Source organism: Lepidochelys kempii, chromosome 10 (assembly GCF_965140265.1).
Source record: "Lepidochelys kempii isolate rLepKem1 chromosome 10, rLepKem1.hap2, whole genome shotgun sequence".
NCBI classification, from domain to species: Eukaryota; Metazoa; Chordata; order Testudines; family Cheloniidae; genus Lepidochelys; species Lepidochelys kempii.
The window spans coordinates 80,222,688-80,242,490 of NC_133265.1; the positions used below are offsets into that span (position 1 = coordinate 80,222,688).

Here is a 19,803-nt window from a genome sequence, read left to right on the forward strand (position 1 = left end):
CATGTATGTGTGGGTATTGATCATGTATTGAAAAAAGCCCGGTGGTTGGATATGGGGCGAGGGGCTGGTTCCGGTGGGCAAGGAATGGGAGTCACTTGCAAGATTATCCTGACCTCCTTGGGCAGAGGGAGGCGCACTGTGATGTGGAGTTAGCGTGGTGGGAAGGAAGTAAAAGGGGACCCCAAAGAACCCAAATTGTGGGGGGGTGGGATGATAAAACTTGCACTCCAGTTGAAACAGGCACAGAACTGTCCGTGCTGCAGGGCCCCCTCTGAAGGTAATTTCCTTCACACTTTTCTGGACACTGTCACTTCCTTTCTTGTCCCAAAACGCCAAATCATCCAAGGGAGAAAGAGAAATGTCCCAGCCCAGCCATCCCATCCAGACCTGGGTCTAAGAGTCCACTTGCCCCATGAATACATGTTAAATTACAACTTGTCCTTGCTACATTAGGGTATTAAATGTGATCTACCCCTTTTACCTTATTGTAAATGTACCAGAGCACAGATTGTTGCTTTTACCCTGGGTTTGATGGTGATGCCACGCCATCCTTTGGGCCATGACAGGTTGTCGCGATAAAGGAGGCCTTGCCGGCCCTTGAAAGCTGGGCTTGGTTCCACATGTTGCTCAACTCAAAACGTTATTCCTCGAGCCAAGGGTTGCACATTCCTCTAGAGCCATGTGGGGTGTCACAGTATCACCCTACTCAGGAGCAGGACTGTGGCAATGGGGTTGTAGAGAGGAAGCAAAATTATTCCTCTTCAGCCATTTCACAGCCCAGTTGGAGAAAAATACTGGATGAGCTCCCTAGTTCCTCGCCTTTTGCAAGCCCCACCAACCTGATATTCCTCAGCCTGAGCTTGTTCTCTGGGTCGGCGATATGGTTTTCTTTGAGCTTTCACACTCAGGGGTATTTTCAGTTGTACTGGTGTACAGCCACAGATGCCTGTCTCCAGAACCCCAATTTTCTCTCCAGTCCGCTGCTTGCAGCCATGGGCCAAATCCTACCATCTTCAGTCCATGATGGTCAATGTGGTCTCAGTTCTATCAGACTTTTATCCGCCTCCTACATCCAACACCTCCCACAGCAAAAAACAACAACAACAAAAAAACCCTGTGAAAATCACTTTAGTGTCAACATGAAGTCCGAGATCAGAATGGCACTGAGTGAATTTTCTCTAAGTAGGAAACAATTCAGTTGGGAGTTAATTGTAGGCTCCTTAAAAAAAACAAATGTATATCCATGAAATCATATCTGCATCTAATCAGTGGTTTGGTTTTTCTTTTTAAAGAAGCCTCATTACTAGTTTTCTGGTTTATAGGAAAGCACTCAGAAGCTATTTCACTCACAGCCTGTTTTGTATCTGATGTTGTTCAAAAGCTTTTAGGCCTGAATTTTCAAAACTAAGCACTGTGGGATATCAGCTTTCAGACACCCAGCTGGAGACCCCTTAAAGGGCCTGATTTTGAGAAGGTGCTGAGTGCACGCCTTTGGAAAATCAGATTCCATTAAGATATCCCAAAAACTGAGGCACCCAAATCACTAGTCACTTCTGAAAATTTAGACTAGATTTGGGTTTAAAGATAACCTAGAAATGAGTCTAGTTGTTTGAACTGCCATTTGACTGGGAGTCTCACAGCTCCTTCCTACCGTGGGTGATTTTACCACTGAGTCTGTTCATAGGCACAGAGCTTGGCAGGAGCTCCCACTCCCTCAGTGTGCAGAAACTTTTGTGACTGGAGAGTGCAAGCAAATGTGTACAAATATTTTCACTTTGACAATTACAAGTGTCTTAGTAATACTGAGGATAACAATGGCCAAAATAGCATGAATAGCTAGTGATATGCTTACTTAGCTAGCATGGCACTTGCAACATTTTCTGGGCACAGTTGTCCTTTGTTATTCTAAAATGCTTATTCCCCTGTTAGTTATTATCCTAAAACCCTGGAAAAATCTGCCACCGGTTTTCCTATCCTCAGCATGGAGGCCGCATCACTAGTGATTAGAGGGAATGTGAGTCCGGAGTTCGAACACGGCTTAACATGCTTTTAACTTGACCATGGTCAGATGATGTGGTGGTCAACTGGGGCTTCTACGGACTGCTTCAATATGATGAATACATAATACTGCAATCATAATGATATCAACGCTGGATGGACATTAGTGTTCACACAGCTGCTTTATCGCCAGTGGAACTTCATTGGCGGTTGTGCACCGGCTGGAGGTGTGAGGATTTGAACATTTGTAGACATGCCTTTACAGCTGTCTGAAACGGCAGTCTTACAAAAACCGTGTCTAGGGCCGCATAGAACACCTTTGTAAAGTGGCCATTCCTGGTTTAGGCTGGCCGGAAGAGCAGTGTTTATGGTTTGTTAGTGTGAAGCATGCACAAACGGTGATTTAACCGCCCCAAATCTCTGTGCTTCAGGTTATCCTCTTGTAAGATGATCGTCCAGTAGTTAAAGCAGCTGACTGGGAATTCTGGGAATTCTGCAATTCTATTCATGGCTCTGCCATTAACTCATTGTTTGGAGTTGGAGAAATATTTGACTTTTCTCTCTGCTTTTCTTTTTCCATCTGTAAAATAGTTCTCCTACAGGGGAGCTGAGTCTTCATTCATGAATCTTTGTAAAGTGCCTTGAGAGCTAGGCCTGAAATGGAAGTGCAAAGTAGCATTATTTCTGTTACTATGAAAGTGTACCTAATAATTAGTTGGTGTTTGTAAAATGCTTTGAAGATCTCAGATGAAGATGTTTTACAGGCACAAATAATTACTATTAGACTGTTTTCAGGGTCCACTGGTTCGGGGAAGCATCCCCATCTCTGCTCGTTGATCAGTTTTATCTCCCCATCTGTCAAAGATTAGTTTTCTCTCAGCATTAAAGTTGGGATTTTTTAATACACTCTGCATTGATCTAACTGTGCTTCCATTTAAGTCAGTGGTAAAACTCTTATTGGTTTCAGTGGGAGCAGAGTTAATCCAATGGAAATCTCACCTCAACTGTGGGAACTGCATTAGATGGTTAGTACATTGTTGTGTGTCAGAAGGGTGGTTGGGTTTTTTCTTTTTCTTTTTATGTTTGATTCTAAATGTTCTTTCTTGCAACTTGTGGTCACAGGATATGGTTGAGATATTGCAAGGAGCCTAATGTAACTAAAAGGATTTGGCAGGCTGAATTTCTGCCCGCTATCCCAGCCAAAGTAGGAAGTGGTTAGGGTGGCCAGGAATGCAGCATGCGTCCCCTAGATTAATTAATAACAAGAGTTGGCTCTGTGCCACCCCAAGCAGCAGAGAGATAAAGCAAACAAAGGATGGTTAACAGTGGGGGGAAGGAAGAGTTTGACTTTGCTGTGGCTAAAAGGGAAACATACAACTGAATGATTTATTATATGAGTTCTCCCAGATCTGCAAGTGTTTTCTGTCTTATGTTTCTGGTAAAGGACTGCAGGCACGCTTTTAGGATCTGAGAGTCACAGTTCCCAAGATTTGAAACTTTGGTAGAGGGGTTTTTTAAGAGATTTTGGTGCCACTTCACAGTCCCCTTCTCCCTACCTCCAGAGGGCGCTGTGTGGGTGATTTCTCCATGTAGCCTGTTTTGTGTCCTGAGAACAAAGCTGAAGGGCACGAGAAAAAAAGCGGAGAAAAGCTAAATCTTGCCAGAATGAGCCCAGAAGCCTCTGGTAGCTGTAGGCCCCCAGATTTTTTGGCAAGTTGATTTCTGTAACCTTTTTCTCCTCCCCTGCAACCCCCACTTCCCATCTTCCATCTTGTTTCTCTCCCCTCCTCCTGGACTGTAGAAGATTCCTGTCTGTTTGGGTCAGGGCTCATTACCCCAGGAAGACTCCTCTGCCACTAATCGCCAGGACTAGCTGCTTATTCTCTGACATGGAGTACATATCACCCAGTTCTCTTTAGGCCTTGGCCTCTTGCCCTCTTGCTGTATCAGAAGAAATGTCCTTGACTGGAGTATTTGCTGAGATCCTGCTGTCGTTGAAGTCAGTGGCAAAACTCCCATTGACTTGTATGGGAGTGGGCACTCGGAGAACAACTGAAAAATAACTGGTAGCGAGGGGCTGGATCTCCATTTGAGAAGCCCCTGGCAGGCAGTGGAATAAGGCAGTTGATCACAAGAGTCAAAGCTGCCAAAGAGGTGCTGCTGTTTCACTACTGTACAGCAGCCTAATGCTGGTCAGAATCTGGGACATTTGCTGGGACTGGAACTGCCCATGGCTGATTTCCAAAACCTGAAAGAGTCGCCGCCAAATTGGGGCTGATGACAGCTCTGCTGCTTTCATAATTGGCAGCAAATGTAGGTGGTTATATTTTGGGCTCCTTTTTACGACATATTTAGATGACTGTGTTAACTTTACATGCCATCTACAGAGCAGTTACGTGTACAGCATAACACACAGATGTGCTCAAATGTCATGGATGTGCCTATGAAACTTTTAACCATGAGAAATGGAGATTAAAGGGACTAAGTTACCTGGGAAAAAAAATCACCTTTGTACCAGAAAATACTGTACTCCATGGAGTTTGCAAATAAAGTAAAAATGTCAGCAACATGCACAGGGTGCCAGTGACTGCCATATTTGAGGCTGAGAAGGAATTTTTTCCTGGGTCAACTAGGCAGAGACCTTGGGGGTTTTTTTTTGCCTGCCTCTGTAGCATGGGGAATGGGTCACTTGCTGGTTTAAACTTGTGTAAATGGTGGATTCTTAGTAACTGGAAGTCTTTAAATAATGATTTGAGGACTTCAGTAACTCAGCCAGAGGTTAGGGGTCTGTTACAGGAGTGAGTGAACGAGATTCTGCAGTTCTAGGTCAGACTAGATCAGTGGTTTTCAACCTGTGGTCCACAGACCTCTAAGGGTCTGCAGACTATGTTTAAGATTTCCAAAGGGGTCCGCACCTCCATTCAAAATTTTTAGAGGTCCACAATTGAAAAAAGGTTGAAAACCACTGGACTAGATGATTGTGATGGTCCCTTCTGGCCTTAGAGTCTATGAGTCTAAAAATAAATACTTGGTTTTCAAATTGTTTGCTTTTTCATTGTTTCTCCTGAATAGCCAGTTTCTCTCTTGCCAAAGAGACCCTCAGGGGAGTAGAAAAAAACTTTATATGATATTTAAGTATAATATTCAGGACATACTATTTAAAAGGCAAGGGAATGATGTGTCAGAAACCAGTTTCTTGAAATGCTGTAAAAAAAAAATCCCAAGTTGAGAGTGTTAAGTTGGAGTTTTCAGACCAGAACTGGAAGCCGCGCTTTAACTGTAAAAGAGCTGCATATGGCTCGCAAGCCATGGTTTGGCCACCTCTGATCTAACCTGTTCTTAAAAACCTCCAATGGCGGAGATTCCACAACCTGCCTAGGCAATTTGTTCCAGTGCTTATCTACCCTGACTTTCCTAATGTCCAACCTAAAGGATGGATTCTTCAAACACTGGAAGTTTTTCCTGAGCAGGAATGGCAGGAGTGGCGCTGTCCGTGGATATCTGTATGCAAATGGTACAAGTTTGTCCTTTGTGTGGAAGGGAAGTCTGTGTTGTATTCCACAAGGAGAGATTCCTCTTCCAGAGAAGATCCTGCTGAGAGAGCGATGGTACCTTCAAGCCCCCATGCTGTTCTCTGGACATCCTCACCTCCCATCACCTTCTCAGTGAGGCACAGTGGCCTTTTTGAAGGAGCAGGGCCTATAGTGCCCATGCAGTCCAGAGGCCTGTGGGAAGTTCTCCTCAGCTGTGCAGCCCCCAGTCAGACACATGCAGCTCAATTCCTTCTGCATACATTCTGGCTTTCCCTTGGCAGAATTTTGCAGTGGGCTGTATGTCCCTTTCTCAGGGAGGCAGCCCATGGCTCTATAGCCATGACTCCATTTCCACGGGAGCTTCACATACCCAGTGCTCCTCCCCTCAAACGATATCTGCTGCTCCTCTCTCCCTCCCTCCCAGTCCCTCAACAGTATTCTCCTGAGTTGTCCTCCAGTGCAGGGTGCTGAACCCCTTAGCTCCTCCCGATGGGAACAAACAGGGGGGACCCTCACATCTCATATTTTTTCTATCCTACATTGGATTTTCCTGCGGGAGGGACAAACACTAAGAATTGAAGCCTGACACTGGGCTGTTTTATGCTGTGTTCCAGCCCTAGAGGCGCTTACTTTGGTGACACATGAAAGAGAATCAATAAAAGAAATTGCGCTTATTGAGGGGAACTTTTTGTTTTTCAGTTCCTCCACAAAGTGGCAAAATGTTGGACTCTGAAAGAGTTCCAGAGCTCTCCTGTGAGGGGATAACTCACATTTGCAGAGCATCTGCCTTTCCTAGGATTGGTGGCTTATTTTTCTGAATCTTAGAACTGAACGAAAAATGGCAGTTCCGGTTGTTGAGAACAGATAGAACAGGAACCAGTGGCTCTGAAGGTATCTCAAAGAATCAGCCTCCATAAATAAGCAATTTTAGTAGTGATATTTTAACTGAAAAATGCTGCCATCTGTCACAAATCAATATCTCTGCACCTGAGAAAAGCAGATATAAATGTTTGTAAGAAAACAGTGGAAAATGAGAGCATTTGGGATTATCATGTTCTATTCAGTATACATGATCACAGATGTAATTTCTCCACAGGCAGAAAATCCACACAAGCTTCTTTATGTTGGAGCTTAATATAATGTAGTGGTTGGGATTTTTTTTTTGTTTGTTTCTTTTTTAGTGATCCATTCCAGCTGAAACTTGTAAGGCTGAAGTATGTTAAGTATATTGGTTTAACAAAAACGATTGTGAGCATTGCTGGGGCAGATTGACAATTAATTGTATTTTGTAGGGCCATAAAAATTCCATTTCTGCTGTGGAAAGTTTTAACCTCTTCGCTACCCTGGAACTTGTTTCAAAGAACATTAGCAGGGTTCATTTCTACTGATGGCTCCCTCGGGGTCTGTCACAAGATTTTTTGGAATATGTACGTTTTCTTTCTGCCGCACTTTCTAGCTGGACCTTGCTTAGGAAATTATTCACTGCCAACATTTTTTTCTAAAATTATCTCAGTTCTATGCTTTCTTATAATATGTCATGTTTATTTTGAAGCAAAGGTAAGATATTACTGAAAATAAAAGAAAGATTATATATATATAGTCTAAAGAGGGATAAAAGTAGAATGGAAGGCCTTCTGCAAGCTTCTCCATGGAGTGAGTGAAGGATATGACTCCATAATAAGGTTCCAGAAATGGTACATGGCCCAGTAACACATTAGAAATTCTTTATTACAGATCAAGGGTGGGATTTTTCAAAAGTCCTAAGTGACTTAGGAGCACAGGTTTTATTGAAAGTTGGTGGGACTTGTGCTCCTAAATAATTTGGCCACTTCATAAAATTGCACCCCAACTCTTTTACAAACAGACCCAGATATTCAAATTCCTGTCTGTTAAAAGAGTTTGGGTGATGCAGTAACTTTGTTACATCACCTTTCCTTTGGGCAACCCATAATAACATATGTAAACAACATCCTTTTGGGTTAGTCTGTAAAAATGCAATAGAGTGGGGTTACAGTTCTTAGTCCTTTTGGGAGTCTCTGCTTAGAAAATAAAACAGCTTGATTTGTGACTATTAAAATATGATAGCACTTGAATGGTAATAAGCGTCAAAGCATTTTATTAATTAAATTCCGTCTCAGAACAAAAGTACTACCAGTCTCCATTGCCTGTTTACCATAGTCCGAATCATAACAGAATAGTGACCAAACTTTGACAATAATTTTCTGAAAACACACATGCTACATGATATGTAACTCTCACTCACAACCATGTATCTGTATTATGGAAGCACCTAGTAATGCTAAAGTTAAGGGTGGATTCAGATTAGTGTATAAAGTACTGTTAAAATCCTTTCATTTCACATGCTAATGGTTAAATTTAGTCTCCAAATTTAACACACTGAGAGTCCCGATTCTGCAAAGTGTGCTGCATCGAAGAACCGCTTTCGTCCTTGTGGTGGAGCCTCATTGATGTGCCACATGGGTGCTGAGGTTTTCCCTGCACAGAACAGCTTGGACCTAACTCTTTAGCACATGCTTTACTGAATAGGGATGGCTTAAAGTATATGCAAAAGAAAAGGAGGACTTGTGGCACCTTAGAGACGAACCAATTTATTTGAGCATAAGCTTTGAGCATAAGCTACACCTCTCCTTAGTCTCTAAGGTGCCACAAGTCCTCCTTTTCTTTTTGCGAATACAGACTAACACGGCTGCTACTCTGAGACCTGTCATTAAAGTATATGCTTATAGTTAAACACTGCTAAATTGGGGCCTAAATTCAAACATTAACGTATGAAGCGGAGATATGTTAATCCTTCATGTTGTATAATATCTAGTGATTTTTCTGTGTTTTTTGGAAAATTTTTGTAAAATTTGTTGGACAATTCTGTTGTGCTTTTAAAGGCAGTATGAAACAGCCAGCAAGGACATTTTTTGTTAGCATTTTGTTTACAAGAAGCATTTTATTAGTGAAGTGCTTTGAACTTTACTTACATTTAAAGTGCTGTCAGCTCACAAACCGTCAAAACCTCAAGTTATGTTTTCTTTACCTTGAGACCCCACACAGAGAGAGAGAATTTCCTTTTGGATTTCCTTTTGGATGTGTCTGCTGTGAGGTACAGCTTCACCAGGGGAAATGGTGACGCTAAGGAACAAGCCCACAAGTAAACAAGAGCCAGAGTTCCAGTGTATATATCTGATCGATAAAGCCGGCTTTGATGGCAGAGATAGCTCTGACGCCAGCCAAAATGTGGTTGCAATAAGTTGTCGCTGCCTACAATGATAGTTGTTAAAAGTGTGGCCTGTACCACCACTGAGGAAGGCAGTATAGGGCTAACATACTTCTCTTTCTTCCGAAAGAACTTGAACAAGCATGGCTCTGTCCAAAAATCCCTCCTGATCTTGTCGTCAGCACATAAAGGGCAGCATGCAAAGTGGGGGGGAATAGGCTATTTATTTAAATCGCAGGGATATGACTTTCTGTCCATTGCCCCTGCTGTCTGGTGAGTGGTAGAGCCTAATGGCTGGAGGCGAAACTAATCCTTGGCAGTGGATAAGACACAGAGCAGGCTCTCTTGTAATAGAGGCTGGCTAAAGTGCTTGCTTTATGTCAGGGTTGCAAGATGAGTTCATCTTTTCAGGATTTGTTTGAATACGCTGAGAGATAAAAGAATGAAAACCAATCCACCTCGGCACAGGCAGCCACTTTGTTTAGCAGGGGAGACTGCCGAAAGGGAGGCTATGTACGGGGCACATAAAGAGACCCTTTAGAAAGCTTTCCGGAGGTTTTCATTTGAACCTTTTAACTGTCTCCTTTCAGTGTGTTTTATTTGCCTTTGGGCCGTAGATGGGTTTCCTTTTCAGCTATTGCATGGCTTTTAAAAGCCATTATTAGCCCACTCACCCCCCAAAGAAAAGTGGGATTGCAGGGGAGACATTTAGCTGCCTTGTCCGTCCAAACACAGTTAACTAAAACTAACATCCGTCTCTGCTCTAAACATAGGAGATGTTTCAAATACTTTTTTCATTGCTTACCTCCCTCCTTTTTGGATATCCTTGAAAGGAACTGAAATGAGGGGAAAAAGAGATGAAGTGTGTTGGCTGGTTGTTTTGGATTAGAGACATTGAGTGGGTGTGTGGATGGATGTGTGTGTACACACCAGTTTGGGGGTAATTGATTCTCAAGTCTTGTCTGGAAGTTATTTTAATAAAGGCATCTAATCGCCTGCCTTCATCAACAGTGATGTAATGATTGATTAGGAACATCCTATTTGAAAAAAAGTCATAGAATCATAGAATATCAGGGTTGGAAGGGACCTCAGGAGGTCATCTAGTCCAACCCCCTGCTCAAAGCAGGACCAATCCCCAATTAAATCATCCCAGCCAGGGCTTTGTCAAGCCTGACCTTAAAAACTTCTAAGGAAGGAGATTCTACTACCTCCCTCGGTAACGCATTCCAGTGTTTCACCACTAGGCTAGTGAAAAAGTTTTTCCTAATATCCAACCTAAACCTCCCCCACTGCAACTTGAGACCATTACTCAAGTCCCTTGTTTTCACTACTTCGGACAGGGGAGAGGAATTCCTATCAAATTATTGCATATTCTTGGAAAGTACGCATACTATCGGGGACACTAACAGCCTGCTATTAGAGCTGGAAACTGATGTAGAGCGTATGCTGCATTCCTTCATCGTTGGTTTTATTGGACAGAAGGCAGAGCGATTTGCAGTAAAGAATGGAAAACACCTATTAAAAATGTCTAATGCTGACTGTTCTAAAGAATTTTACTTTTAATTCAATGCAAAATCAAGTTTTGAAGTTATCCTCTCTTTAGTTTGTAGGGAAATTTAGGTTAAGTGGTAATTTCTGAAAAATATAATAACAAAAACTACTTACCTAATGGGCAAACAGGGCTTTGCAAAAGTTGTGAGGTTAAACAGATGCAGAACTCTGTAATTGCTAGCAGGCTCCAGACTTTACAGATGAAAAGCCACAAACTTTACTGTAGCTCAATCTATTGGTCTGACTAAGACTTAATGTGGGACAACAACAAAACTTAACAGTTCGTGTGGGGGTACATTGGGCATCTCAGATACATGATATTCTAGGGAAAAGATGATCTAGAAAGCTAGCAAAAGATACAATTTTTCTGCACAGCAAATGATGTTTGTTTACACTGTACACCGTGGAAGATTTAATTACAAATGAAATTCAGCTGCTCAGTACCTGATTTCTGTTCTTTCTACTATAGTTCCGTCTGTTAGTCATCCTCTGCTCTCCTCATAAAATTTAAGCATTTCAATAGAAATATATAACTGTTATGTTTTAGTATTTTATAAAGAAGAAAATAGGCATGCAGACCTGGAACAAAATAGTATTCTCACTGGATGGCAATAGACAGGGGGAAATTGTAATATAAGGCCAGGTTGGTTATACTCATTCCAAACTCCTTGAATTCAGTGGGTTGTACAGACATAACTGAGGACAGAATTTGATTTGGCTGATAGTGTTTTGGAAATCCTTGACTGGCTGAGACTTCAGTCAAGTACAGATTTATGTTAATACCACTGACTATATTAATGCAGTTTTGCAAATACTGCAGTAATACTGCAAAGAGGTTCAGAAACTTCTTTTTAAGCAGTTCCTTAAGTCTTGCAAATTACTGTTCTTCATTCCGATTAGAGATTTGCGAGGTTGAAGAACTCGCTATGTCATATTTGGATCTAAACAGATCTTTTTATGAGTCAAAATTAACTTTGAATCTTCTTCCCTTACTCACTCTCCTAAAACTGCATGTTCCCATGACTAGTGCCTGGCAAGTCATCTTGACATGTTTTGGGAAGAGCAGAGTCTAGCTGACAGTATTTATTGATGTGCTTGGATACATGTTCATCACGGAACTGTGGATGAAGTCATGGCTCTTCCAGAGAAAGCATGCTGATCATTTAACTCCCCTGTAAGCCATGGGCTGTAGGTTCTTTCGAGATGGTAAAGGAGATAAAGGCTTTTGGTCAAAGGGTTAAAGAAAAAAAATCTTCAGTGTTTACAAATTCATTGTGCTGTGAACAGTCTGGAGAACTTGGAAGGGCTCTTTATGATATAGTGACTCACTGAGCTGTTTCCAGCCCTTTAGGAAGATGGAAGGGAAATTTGCCGGAGTTGGGATTCATTTTTTGCTTTGGAGCCCAAAGCAAACAGGTTGTAAGGGTGCTTTTGTTAATGTAGGTCAATGCAATGTGTCGAGCCAAAGGGCTAAGTTATGTGATTGTGCTGGACGTTACTTCCCTAGAATAATTTTCTTAGTTGAACAGGAACTTTAACTTCCGCCCAAAGGTTTTGACAATTAACTGTATTCAGTTTGACACATGCTAACGCTTAGTGTGTCAGAAGGCAAGTGGCAGATCTTTTATAGCTTGGCTTTAAAAATTTATTTAAAGGGTGGATTTAAAAATGGTAGAGTCCAAGATGGAATATGCCATTTGGGGTTTATGAGATGGTGAAAGGTTAACCTTGTGACTGCCTGTGAGCTAGTCAAGAACTGAATAAACCTTTCTCTTATCTCTGGGTGTGTGCATGTGAAGAATGGCGGCGGATACAGTTTTAAAGACTTCATCTGTGAAGTTTAGAAGAAAAACATGGGGATGACTTTGATGGGAGAACAAAAGACTCCCGTTTTGTCAGTCCAGCCTATGTAATTTGCTGATTTTCTGGATTCAGACTGAGATTTTCAAAGGCACCTAAGTGACTTAGGCGACTAACTCCCAGTCAGTTTCTGTGGGATTTGGGCACCGAACTCCCTGATGCAGTTTTGAAAACCGCAGCCCCAACATTAACCTCTCTCTAGGCCAGGGGTTGGCAACCTTTGAGAAGTGGTGTGCCAAGTCTTCATTTATTTACTGTACTTTAAGGTTTCACTTGCCAGGGGCCCGCAGTTGGAACCCCGGACTGGCAGCGGACTGAGCCACTCAGCCCGCTGCCGGTCTGGGGTTCCGGCCGCCAGCCCCTGCCAGCCGGGGTCCCGGCCCCGCTCAGCCAGCTGCCGGCCCTGGGTGTTCCGTCCATCCAGGCTGGCAGCGGGCTGAGCGGGGCCAGCAGCCGGGGCACCGGCTGGCAGCAGAGTGCCACTAAAAATCAGCTCGCGTGCTGCAGGTTGCCGACCCCTGCTCCAGTTATTCCATTGTGCAGCTGTTTGTCTTTTGACAGTGATTCTTATTGTGAAAAGAAAAAAGATCAACAAGCAGTCATTTAAACGTATGTTGTCTTTTTCATTGTGACAGTAGTTCTGGTCCTTCCACTCTAGGATCGAAACCTTTTCGTAATGATAGGTGATGTACTTGTTTTTAAAGTAGGGGTACCATAAAGTTGGACTAAATTTTCGATCAGATTGCTGCTAAATTCCTGTCTAAATTAAGTGGCTTTTGAAAGACTGACAAGCAAGGTGACACACACCAAGGGATGGGTCAGTGGTTAAGGAGTAGCCTACGAATCTGGGAGATCTGGGTTTAAGGTCCTACCACAGGTTTCCCGGCTGAGGTTGGGCAGGGAGCTTAGCCTCTCTGCAGCCCAGTTCCCCCGCTGTAAGAAATGAGGGTAATAGTATTTCCCCAACTTGGATTGTGAGGCTAAATACATTAAAGATTGGGAGGGGCTCAGATACCTTGGTAATGGGGCCCATAAAAATATGTAAGATAGAAATTCAACGTTTGACTCTTGTGTCGAGCTGTACACAAAGGAAGGCTCAGTGTGCTTGGGTACTGTTTTCAGAGCTGTGCTATTCTGTGCTTATTACATTGGTTATTAGGGACCTAATTCACAGCTAGCTTGAACACAATTCAGGGCACCGTAATCCATAGTCCGTCTGCAGAAGCATTGTATATTGTGCCGAAGATCAAGCTCAGCTCAAGACACGCCCTTTTTCTTCATCCGGGGCACTCATTTTCTCAGGCTGGACAGTGGACATTCCAAACAGGAAGCCCAGAAGGTATTTCCAGTGCAAACAGGAGAGCACTTTTAATACCCGTTCCCCTTTTAATTGCTTCAGCAAGGAATGGGCCAGCCTGCAAATCACGGCAGCTTGCATTAACTTCTAGCCTGACCTCCCCTTGTGCTAATTATGGATCTAAAAAAAATAAAAACCAAATCAGTATTAGCACATGCTCTCATTTATTTTATTTATCGGCATTTCTAAGGCATCTGTTGCCATAGTAACCCAGTGCCAAAGAGTCCTGAACTCCTGCTCAGAACCCCATGTAAGTATTAACATCCCCATTTCACAATTGGGGGATGGAGGCACAAAGGGTCAGATTTTTAAAGGCATTTTGGCACCTATCTGTAGAAATACGCTGACAAATCGGCCCTGAAGTGACGTGCCCAAGCACTAGCAGCAGAACAGCTCCGCTGACTTCAGGAAAGCTACCTTGACTGGTGTATGTAGGTGTAACAGAGCTGGATTTGGTATGCCATATGTTACAAAGAAAGATTTTGGTGGAATTTGGGCTCCTAAGTGTAGAAGCTAAATATCAAAGGTAGCTCAGGAATGGAGAACATGTCAGTGAGAAACTGGCGTATATATTGCTAAACTCAGCCATGAATGTCTTATTTTCTGTATGTATAAAACCCTATACCAACAAAATTAACTTCCCATTGGAAGTATTTCCCTCCTGTCCCTCCCCTTCCTCCCACCACCGGTTTAAAGATTCGGAGTGTTCCTGGATGAGCGTTGGGGTGGAGAAAAGGAGAACTATAATAGAGGAAAGGGGAAGCTGCAGTGAATCCACTGTGTATTTTCTGCTCACCCATCCCACTTGGCCTAAATGTAATTCCATCCCCACCTCACGCTCACTCCCAGGAAAGCCAGAGTTCTCCTGGCACAGTATATGTAGAAACACAGCGCTTACGCTAATGCATACCAACTTTGAGCTTTCTACAGCAACATCCTTTGTCTCATTGTTTTGGATTTTTAGCCACAGAGCTGGGATTAGGAGATAGAGATGTGTGTTGCCACTTTCTTTTGTTCTTGCAGCGTATGAAAGTGATACCTGTCTGCACATCCGTGTCTATTTTATGCAAAATTCACCTATGAACTTGTGAGTAAGACATAACCAGCAGTGGTTTTTGAATTAACCTTTCTGTTTTCCCTTTGTTGGCCAGGCCGTAGTACAGAGTGGAGCTGGGGACTTCTGTTTCCTTGCAGATTCACCAAGCCTCACTGATAGAATCAAATAAATCTTTGAAACAAAGGCTGTTAGGAAAAGACTAAAAGAGCTACATCTGTATAAACTGGCGAAGGGCTTGTCTGCACACACAAACTGTAAGGCTTTAACAGTATAGTTAAAGCAGCACAACCCCCCTAGTGTGGATGCAAGGGAAGGGGAATATACTGTATTGGTGTAAGGTACCTTCATGCCAATATAATTATGTCCACACTGGGGATGTGACAATTTAACTACTTGAGTAGAGAATCGCACCCCTAACTGAAATTGTTAGGGATACAGACCAGGTCACGGAAATGATTCACAGGGTAGTGAAGGTGGTAATGAGATAAAGAGAATGTATTTAGGGTGGTACAAGGAATATCACTCGGAGTAACAGGGCAAAAGTAAGAAGGGAGAAATTAAGGCTGAATATTAGGGAAAACTTTCTGACAGCTCAATTAGAGTGTGTAGCGATCTCCCCGGGGGTGTCTGTGCGCACGCCAGGGAACCTCATTGCTTGGAGCTTTACAAACTAGAGTAGAAAACATACTATTGAGAACAGTCATGGGAGCTGGATTTGGATTAACTAATAGACCTTATGCATCTTCTGTTTCTAAGATCCTGGGAAGAAGAATCTTATCTGAAGTCCATCGCCTGTGTAATGTCGGAGTAAATTCAGCCCCAGGATCCTACCTTGTTTTTCATCCAAAATTTTAGTAGCCTGCTTATGAAAGGCAGTCAGATAAATTTCTTTGTTTAAGCGTTAGCGCTACTGACCGTGCAGCTTCTGAGAAAACCTGTTTACAGCCAGAGCATTTGTGGAGCCAAAAGATGCTTTTAGCCTTGCCTAGCCTTTTACGGAGGAAGTTGAAAAACAGGTTTCAAAAGCTGGAGGACTCTGAGAGTGAAATCCGTGCCACATTGAAGTCAACAGGAGTTTTGCCCTTTTACTTCAATGGGTCCAGGATGTTGCCCTAAATTTTTGGTAGTCGCTGAGCACTGGCTTGCTCCTTTGTCTAAGCCACCTTAAGCAGCAGGGAATCAGCTAGCAGGTTTCATTCCCCACAATGTAAATGCCTTCAAACCTCCGGGTGGGGACTCCGTAGAAACAGGGCTGGAGCTTCTGCTTGGCAGCCATTCCCCTGGATGCGCGAGTGTGTTGGGTCCTGGAAATTATATATACAGATGTATGGGGGATCGGGAGAGCCGTTCTCATACTTCCTTTGAGGTTTGTGCCTGTGACAGCTCATGAGCATCAACATAAAGGGGCTAGTGCTCGACAATAAACATTCCCCATCCTTGTCTTGCTTGCAGCCAGATTTTCGCCAGGCTGTTCTATGTTTAGAGGTGGAAAAGCCCAATTACCTACCATTTTTCTCCTCCTTCCTGCTTCCCCCCCCCATTAAAGTTGTATAGCTACAACTCAAGTTAAACTCTAACAAAGCAGCTTAATTCAAAGACTGTTAATGGGAAGGAAAGCCCATTCCACTCCCGTGTAATCTGAGAATGAAAAGAAATGGGGCTGTAGGCCTGTGCTTTAAATCCGGTGCCTTAATAGAGTCTCTGAAGCAAAATAATGGCATCACCCTGTGTGTGAGTTAATCAGACTTGATGGCATGAAGGCAGAGAGGTCAACAGGCCACGGTCTTGTGATATATTGTCAGGGAGCTTAATGCACGGTATAGAACAAGGCTGGCTCAAAGCAGAGCTCCTTGCCGGGTTTATAGCTCTGGGACCCTTGCCCAGAACAAGAATGTTAGGCGTATTTTATACAGAAGTGGCCAACTTAGATTGGTTATGAAAAGACCAGTCCCTACATGCAGTAACAAATGAAGTAATTGTTTTCTTTAATTTTTTGTTTGCTTATTTATTTAAGCATGGCACTTGTAGCTAAACATAGTTTTGCCAACAAAGTAAACCATTTAGCACTAAACAAATCTAAAGCCGAAAAATCTAACTCCAAAGTTAATGTCCTTAAAAAAAAGGAGCTTCGTATAGGTGAAGGAAAGTGTGCATAGCTCACTCTTCTGATGGGTTTAATCTGTGCACTTCATTAGTATTTTGAATGCCGAGAGAACTCTGATGCTGTATATCACTAGTAGCTGGAAGATCTAAGCGAAAGCTAATTGAAATGCCACTGACTCAGATAGAATGGAGAATATGGATGAAGTCTCTCTGTTTATTATACGGTCATCCTTGAAATCACAGAGTGGATTTTTGGAAAATGGCCTGTAAGCATCAGGATTACGTGTTTGGAAAGAGCCTGTTTCACCTTTTAGGGCCCCTTTTAGAGGTGTAAATTCCTGTACAATTTCTAGAGGCACTGTAAATAGTGATAAGCATGAACTTTAAAGGCACCTCCAACTGTCCCAATACCTTCATTCTTTATTGAACGTGGCTCGGAGAAGGAAGAGACCTTCCTGTTGGTCCGGAAGATCAGTAATTCAAGGTTACATACAAATATTTGTATGGTTTTATGGAAAATATTATACCCTTGGCATGAAAGGGTGCCTCACATTTCTTGTTCTCGGTAGAGGGACACCAGAGCTTGTGTCAAAGATTGTTAGCTAGGAGGAATCTTCCAGAATATGCTTGCATTCAAATCCTTTACCTTGACAGGTAATAACAGTTCATGGGTATATCTGTACATTACACGTCAATATGAGTTTGCCTTTGAAAACCAAGGTACATTGTTTTATATGTTCCATGACGATGATAGTGAAGGCCTGGCTGAAGTAACTTCTGTTTTCAAAATTGAGTTGGAAGAAATTTCACCGACATTTTGTGTCCTTTGGTCTCCTAGATTGTCAAAGGAGAATATTAATGTTTAAGTTAATATGGGAGTTTATTCCCTGGTATTCTGATAAAATACTTCCCCCGTCCCCTGACATCAGGTGGGACATGAAGGAACTTGCTTTGGTTCTGTTGGTATTTGAGGAAAAGTGCAGTTGGCCAGCAGATAATATGTGGGATACTAAAGTCTGAAACTATGCAGTTGAGTCACTTGCTGTGATCAGTGAGAACTGTCAGACCTGTGACCATCCTCACCTTTAATATTGAAAAGCATACCATGGAGGCTATAGATTCCAGGCTTCTGTGTCCCAAGACAGAGCACTGCAGGCTGAGACTTTTGATTTCCTTGACCCCTACCTATATGTTAAAGAGGAAGAGCTCTACAGTCAGCTAGGTTTCCCCTTCCTCCAGAAAATTTAAGGGGCTGTTAATTTCACTACTCATGTCAGTTAATATGACTCGCCTGAGTCAGTGTTGCATGTTCAGCCCCCTAAGTTGTAATCAGTGCTACTAACCAGCTAAGAATTTGCACCTCCTGTTACGTATTTATTTTGTTTCTCCCGACCCACCACCCAGTCTGGCCTTCCTGGTTTGTATCATCCTCCTGCTAAGTCTTGTCTTTTGGATTGTAAATTCTTTGGGGCAGGGACCATTGTTTATATGTCTGTATAGCACCTAGCCCATAAGGTCCAACCTGCTTGTGGCCTTTAGGCACTATCACAATACAAATGTTGAAGTGTAATAGGTGGGATCTGCGGGATCCTGATAAGTCGCTGGAACGGCCCACAGCGTAGACCATTTGGATGGCTCTGATCTAGGCACAGAGGGTTTGCTGTGGGATTGACTTAGTTTGGGGTTTCTTTCCTTGTGTCATTTTCAAGCAGTGGTAATTATTAAAAGGGTTATTTATTCGTGTGTGGCTTGAAATAGGCCAATGCTATATCAGCAACCTTGAATGTATCTTTTCTTTTTCCCCCCCACAGATGCCAGTATGTCACCTGATGCCATTAAGCAGAGCCACTGGTGTAACGTTGCCTACTGGGAACATCGGACTCGTGTGGGACGCCTCTACACAGTGTATGAACAGTCTGTCAGTATATTTTATGACCTACCTCAAGGAAATGGCTTCTGCCTCGGACAGCTAAACCTGGAAAATAGGAGTGAGACTGTTAGAAGGACTCGAAGTAAAATTGGCTATGGGATTTTACTTAGCAAAGAACCGGATGGTGTGTGGGCCTACAATCGCAGTGAGCATCCTATCTTCGTCAACTCCCCAACACTGGACATTCCCAATTGTAGGACTTTAATAGTACGCAAAGTGATGCCTGGCTATTCGATAAAGGTATTTGATTATGAGAAGTCTTGCCTCTTACAACACGCCATGGATCTGGATTATGCAGATGGGCCCTACGACCCAAACAGCGTTCGGATAAGCTTTGCTAAAGGATGGGGGCCATGTTACTCGAGACAGTTCATCACGTCATGTCCTTGTTGGTTGGAGATATTACTCAGCAACAGTAGATAACAATCAGCCTCTGCCGAAAGAAAGGGAAAAAAAAGAGAGAGAGGGAGAGAGAGAGAAACAAACACAGACTATCCCAAATATCATCTACCTAGATTTAATATAAAGTTTTATATATTATATGAAAATATATATTATACTTGTAATTATGGAGTCATTTTTACAATGTAATTATTTATGTATGGTGCAATGTGTATATGGACAAAAAAAGGAAAATGCACTTTGGCTTATATAATTCTTACAATACAGATTTAAAAAAATTATACAGCAAAAATAGGAAAAAGACCTAATTTTGATGTATGGTTTTTTGAAATATTATTAATACCAGACAAAAAGCTAATACCAGTCACTCATTGATAATAAAGTATTCGCATATAGGGGGTTTTCATTGTCTTTTTTTTTTTTTCCAAAGAGGGAAGAACAGTTATTTTTCTGTCTTTAAATAAAGTTCTGAGCAGTCTCTCCTCAGGCATTCTGGAGTCAATTTAGATTTTCCAGAGTGAAGATTGCAGGCTCAAATCCATGCCAATTCACTTAAAAAAAATCAACTCCTTTCTGACTAGAGGGCTCCAGTTGTCTCCAGTGCTTCATACATGAAGGGAGGCCAAGAGCAAGGGGGTGGAAAAAAGGATTAAAGAAAATCTGTTTAAAAATGTAGTTTTGTGTGCTGCTCTGTATGCCGGTTGGTAAAACAAGTATGCCAGTTGGGATGTAGTGAAGTGTGTGTGTGGGTACCCGCATGCACACACACACATTTAGCAAATTAAT

At 42.5% G+C, this 19,803-nt stretch overlaps 1 protein-coding gene across 1 annotated transcript in view; it reads left to right on the forward strand.

Moving 5' to 3' along the window:
• Positions 1 to 19,411, forward strand: part of SMAD6 (SMAD family member 6) — a 76,666-nt gene extending 57,255 nt beyond the window's left edge. Inside the window, exon 4 of the mRNA XM_073304417.1 lies at positions 18,497 to 19,411. Coding sequence (XP_073160518.1) covers positions 18,497 to 19,038 — 542 coding nt within the window. The 3' untranslated portion in view covers positions 19,039 to 19,411. The remainder of the gene's footprint in view (positions 1 to 18,496) is intronic.
• Positions 19,412 to 19,803: the final 392 nt, after the last annotated feature.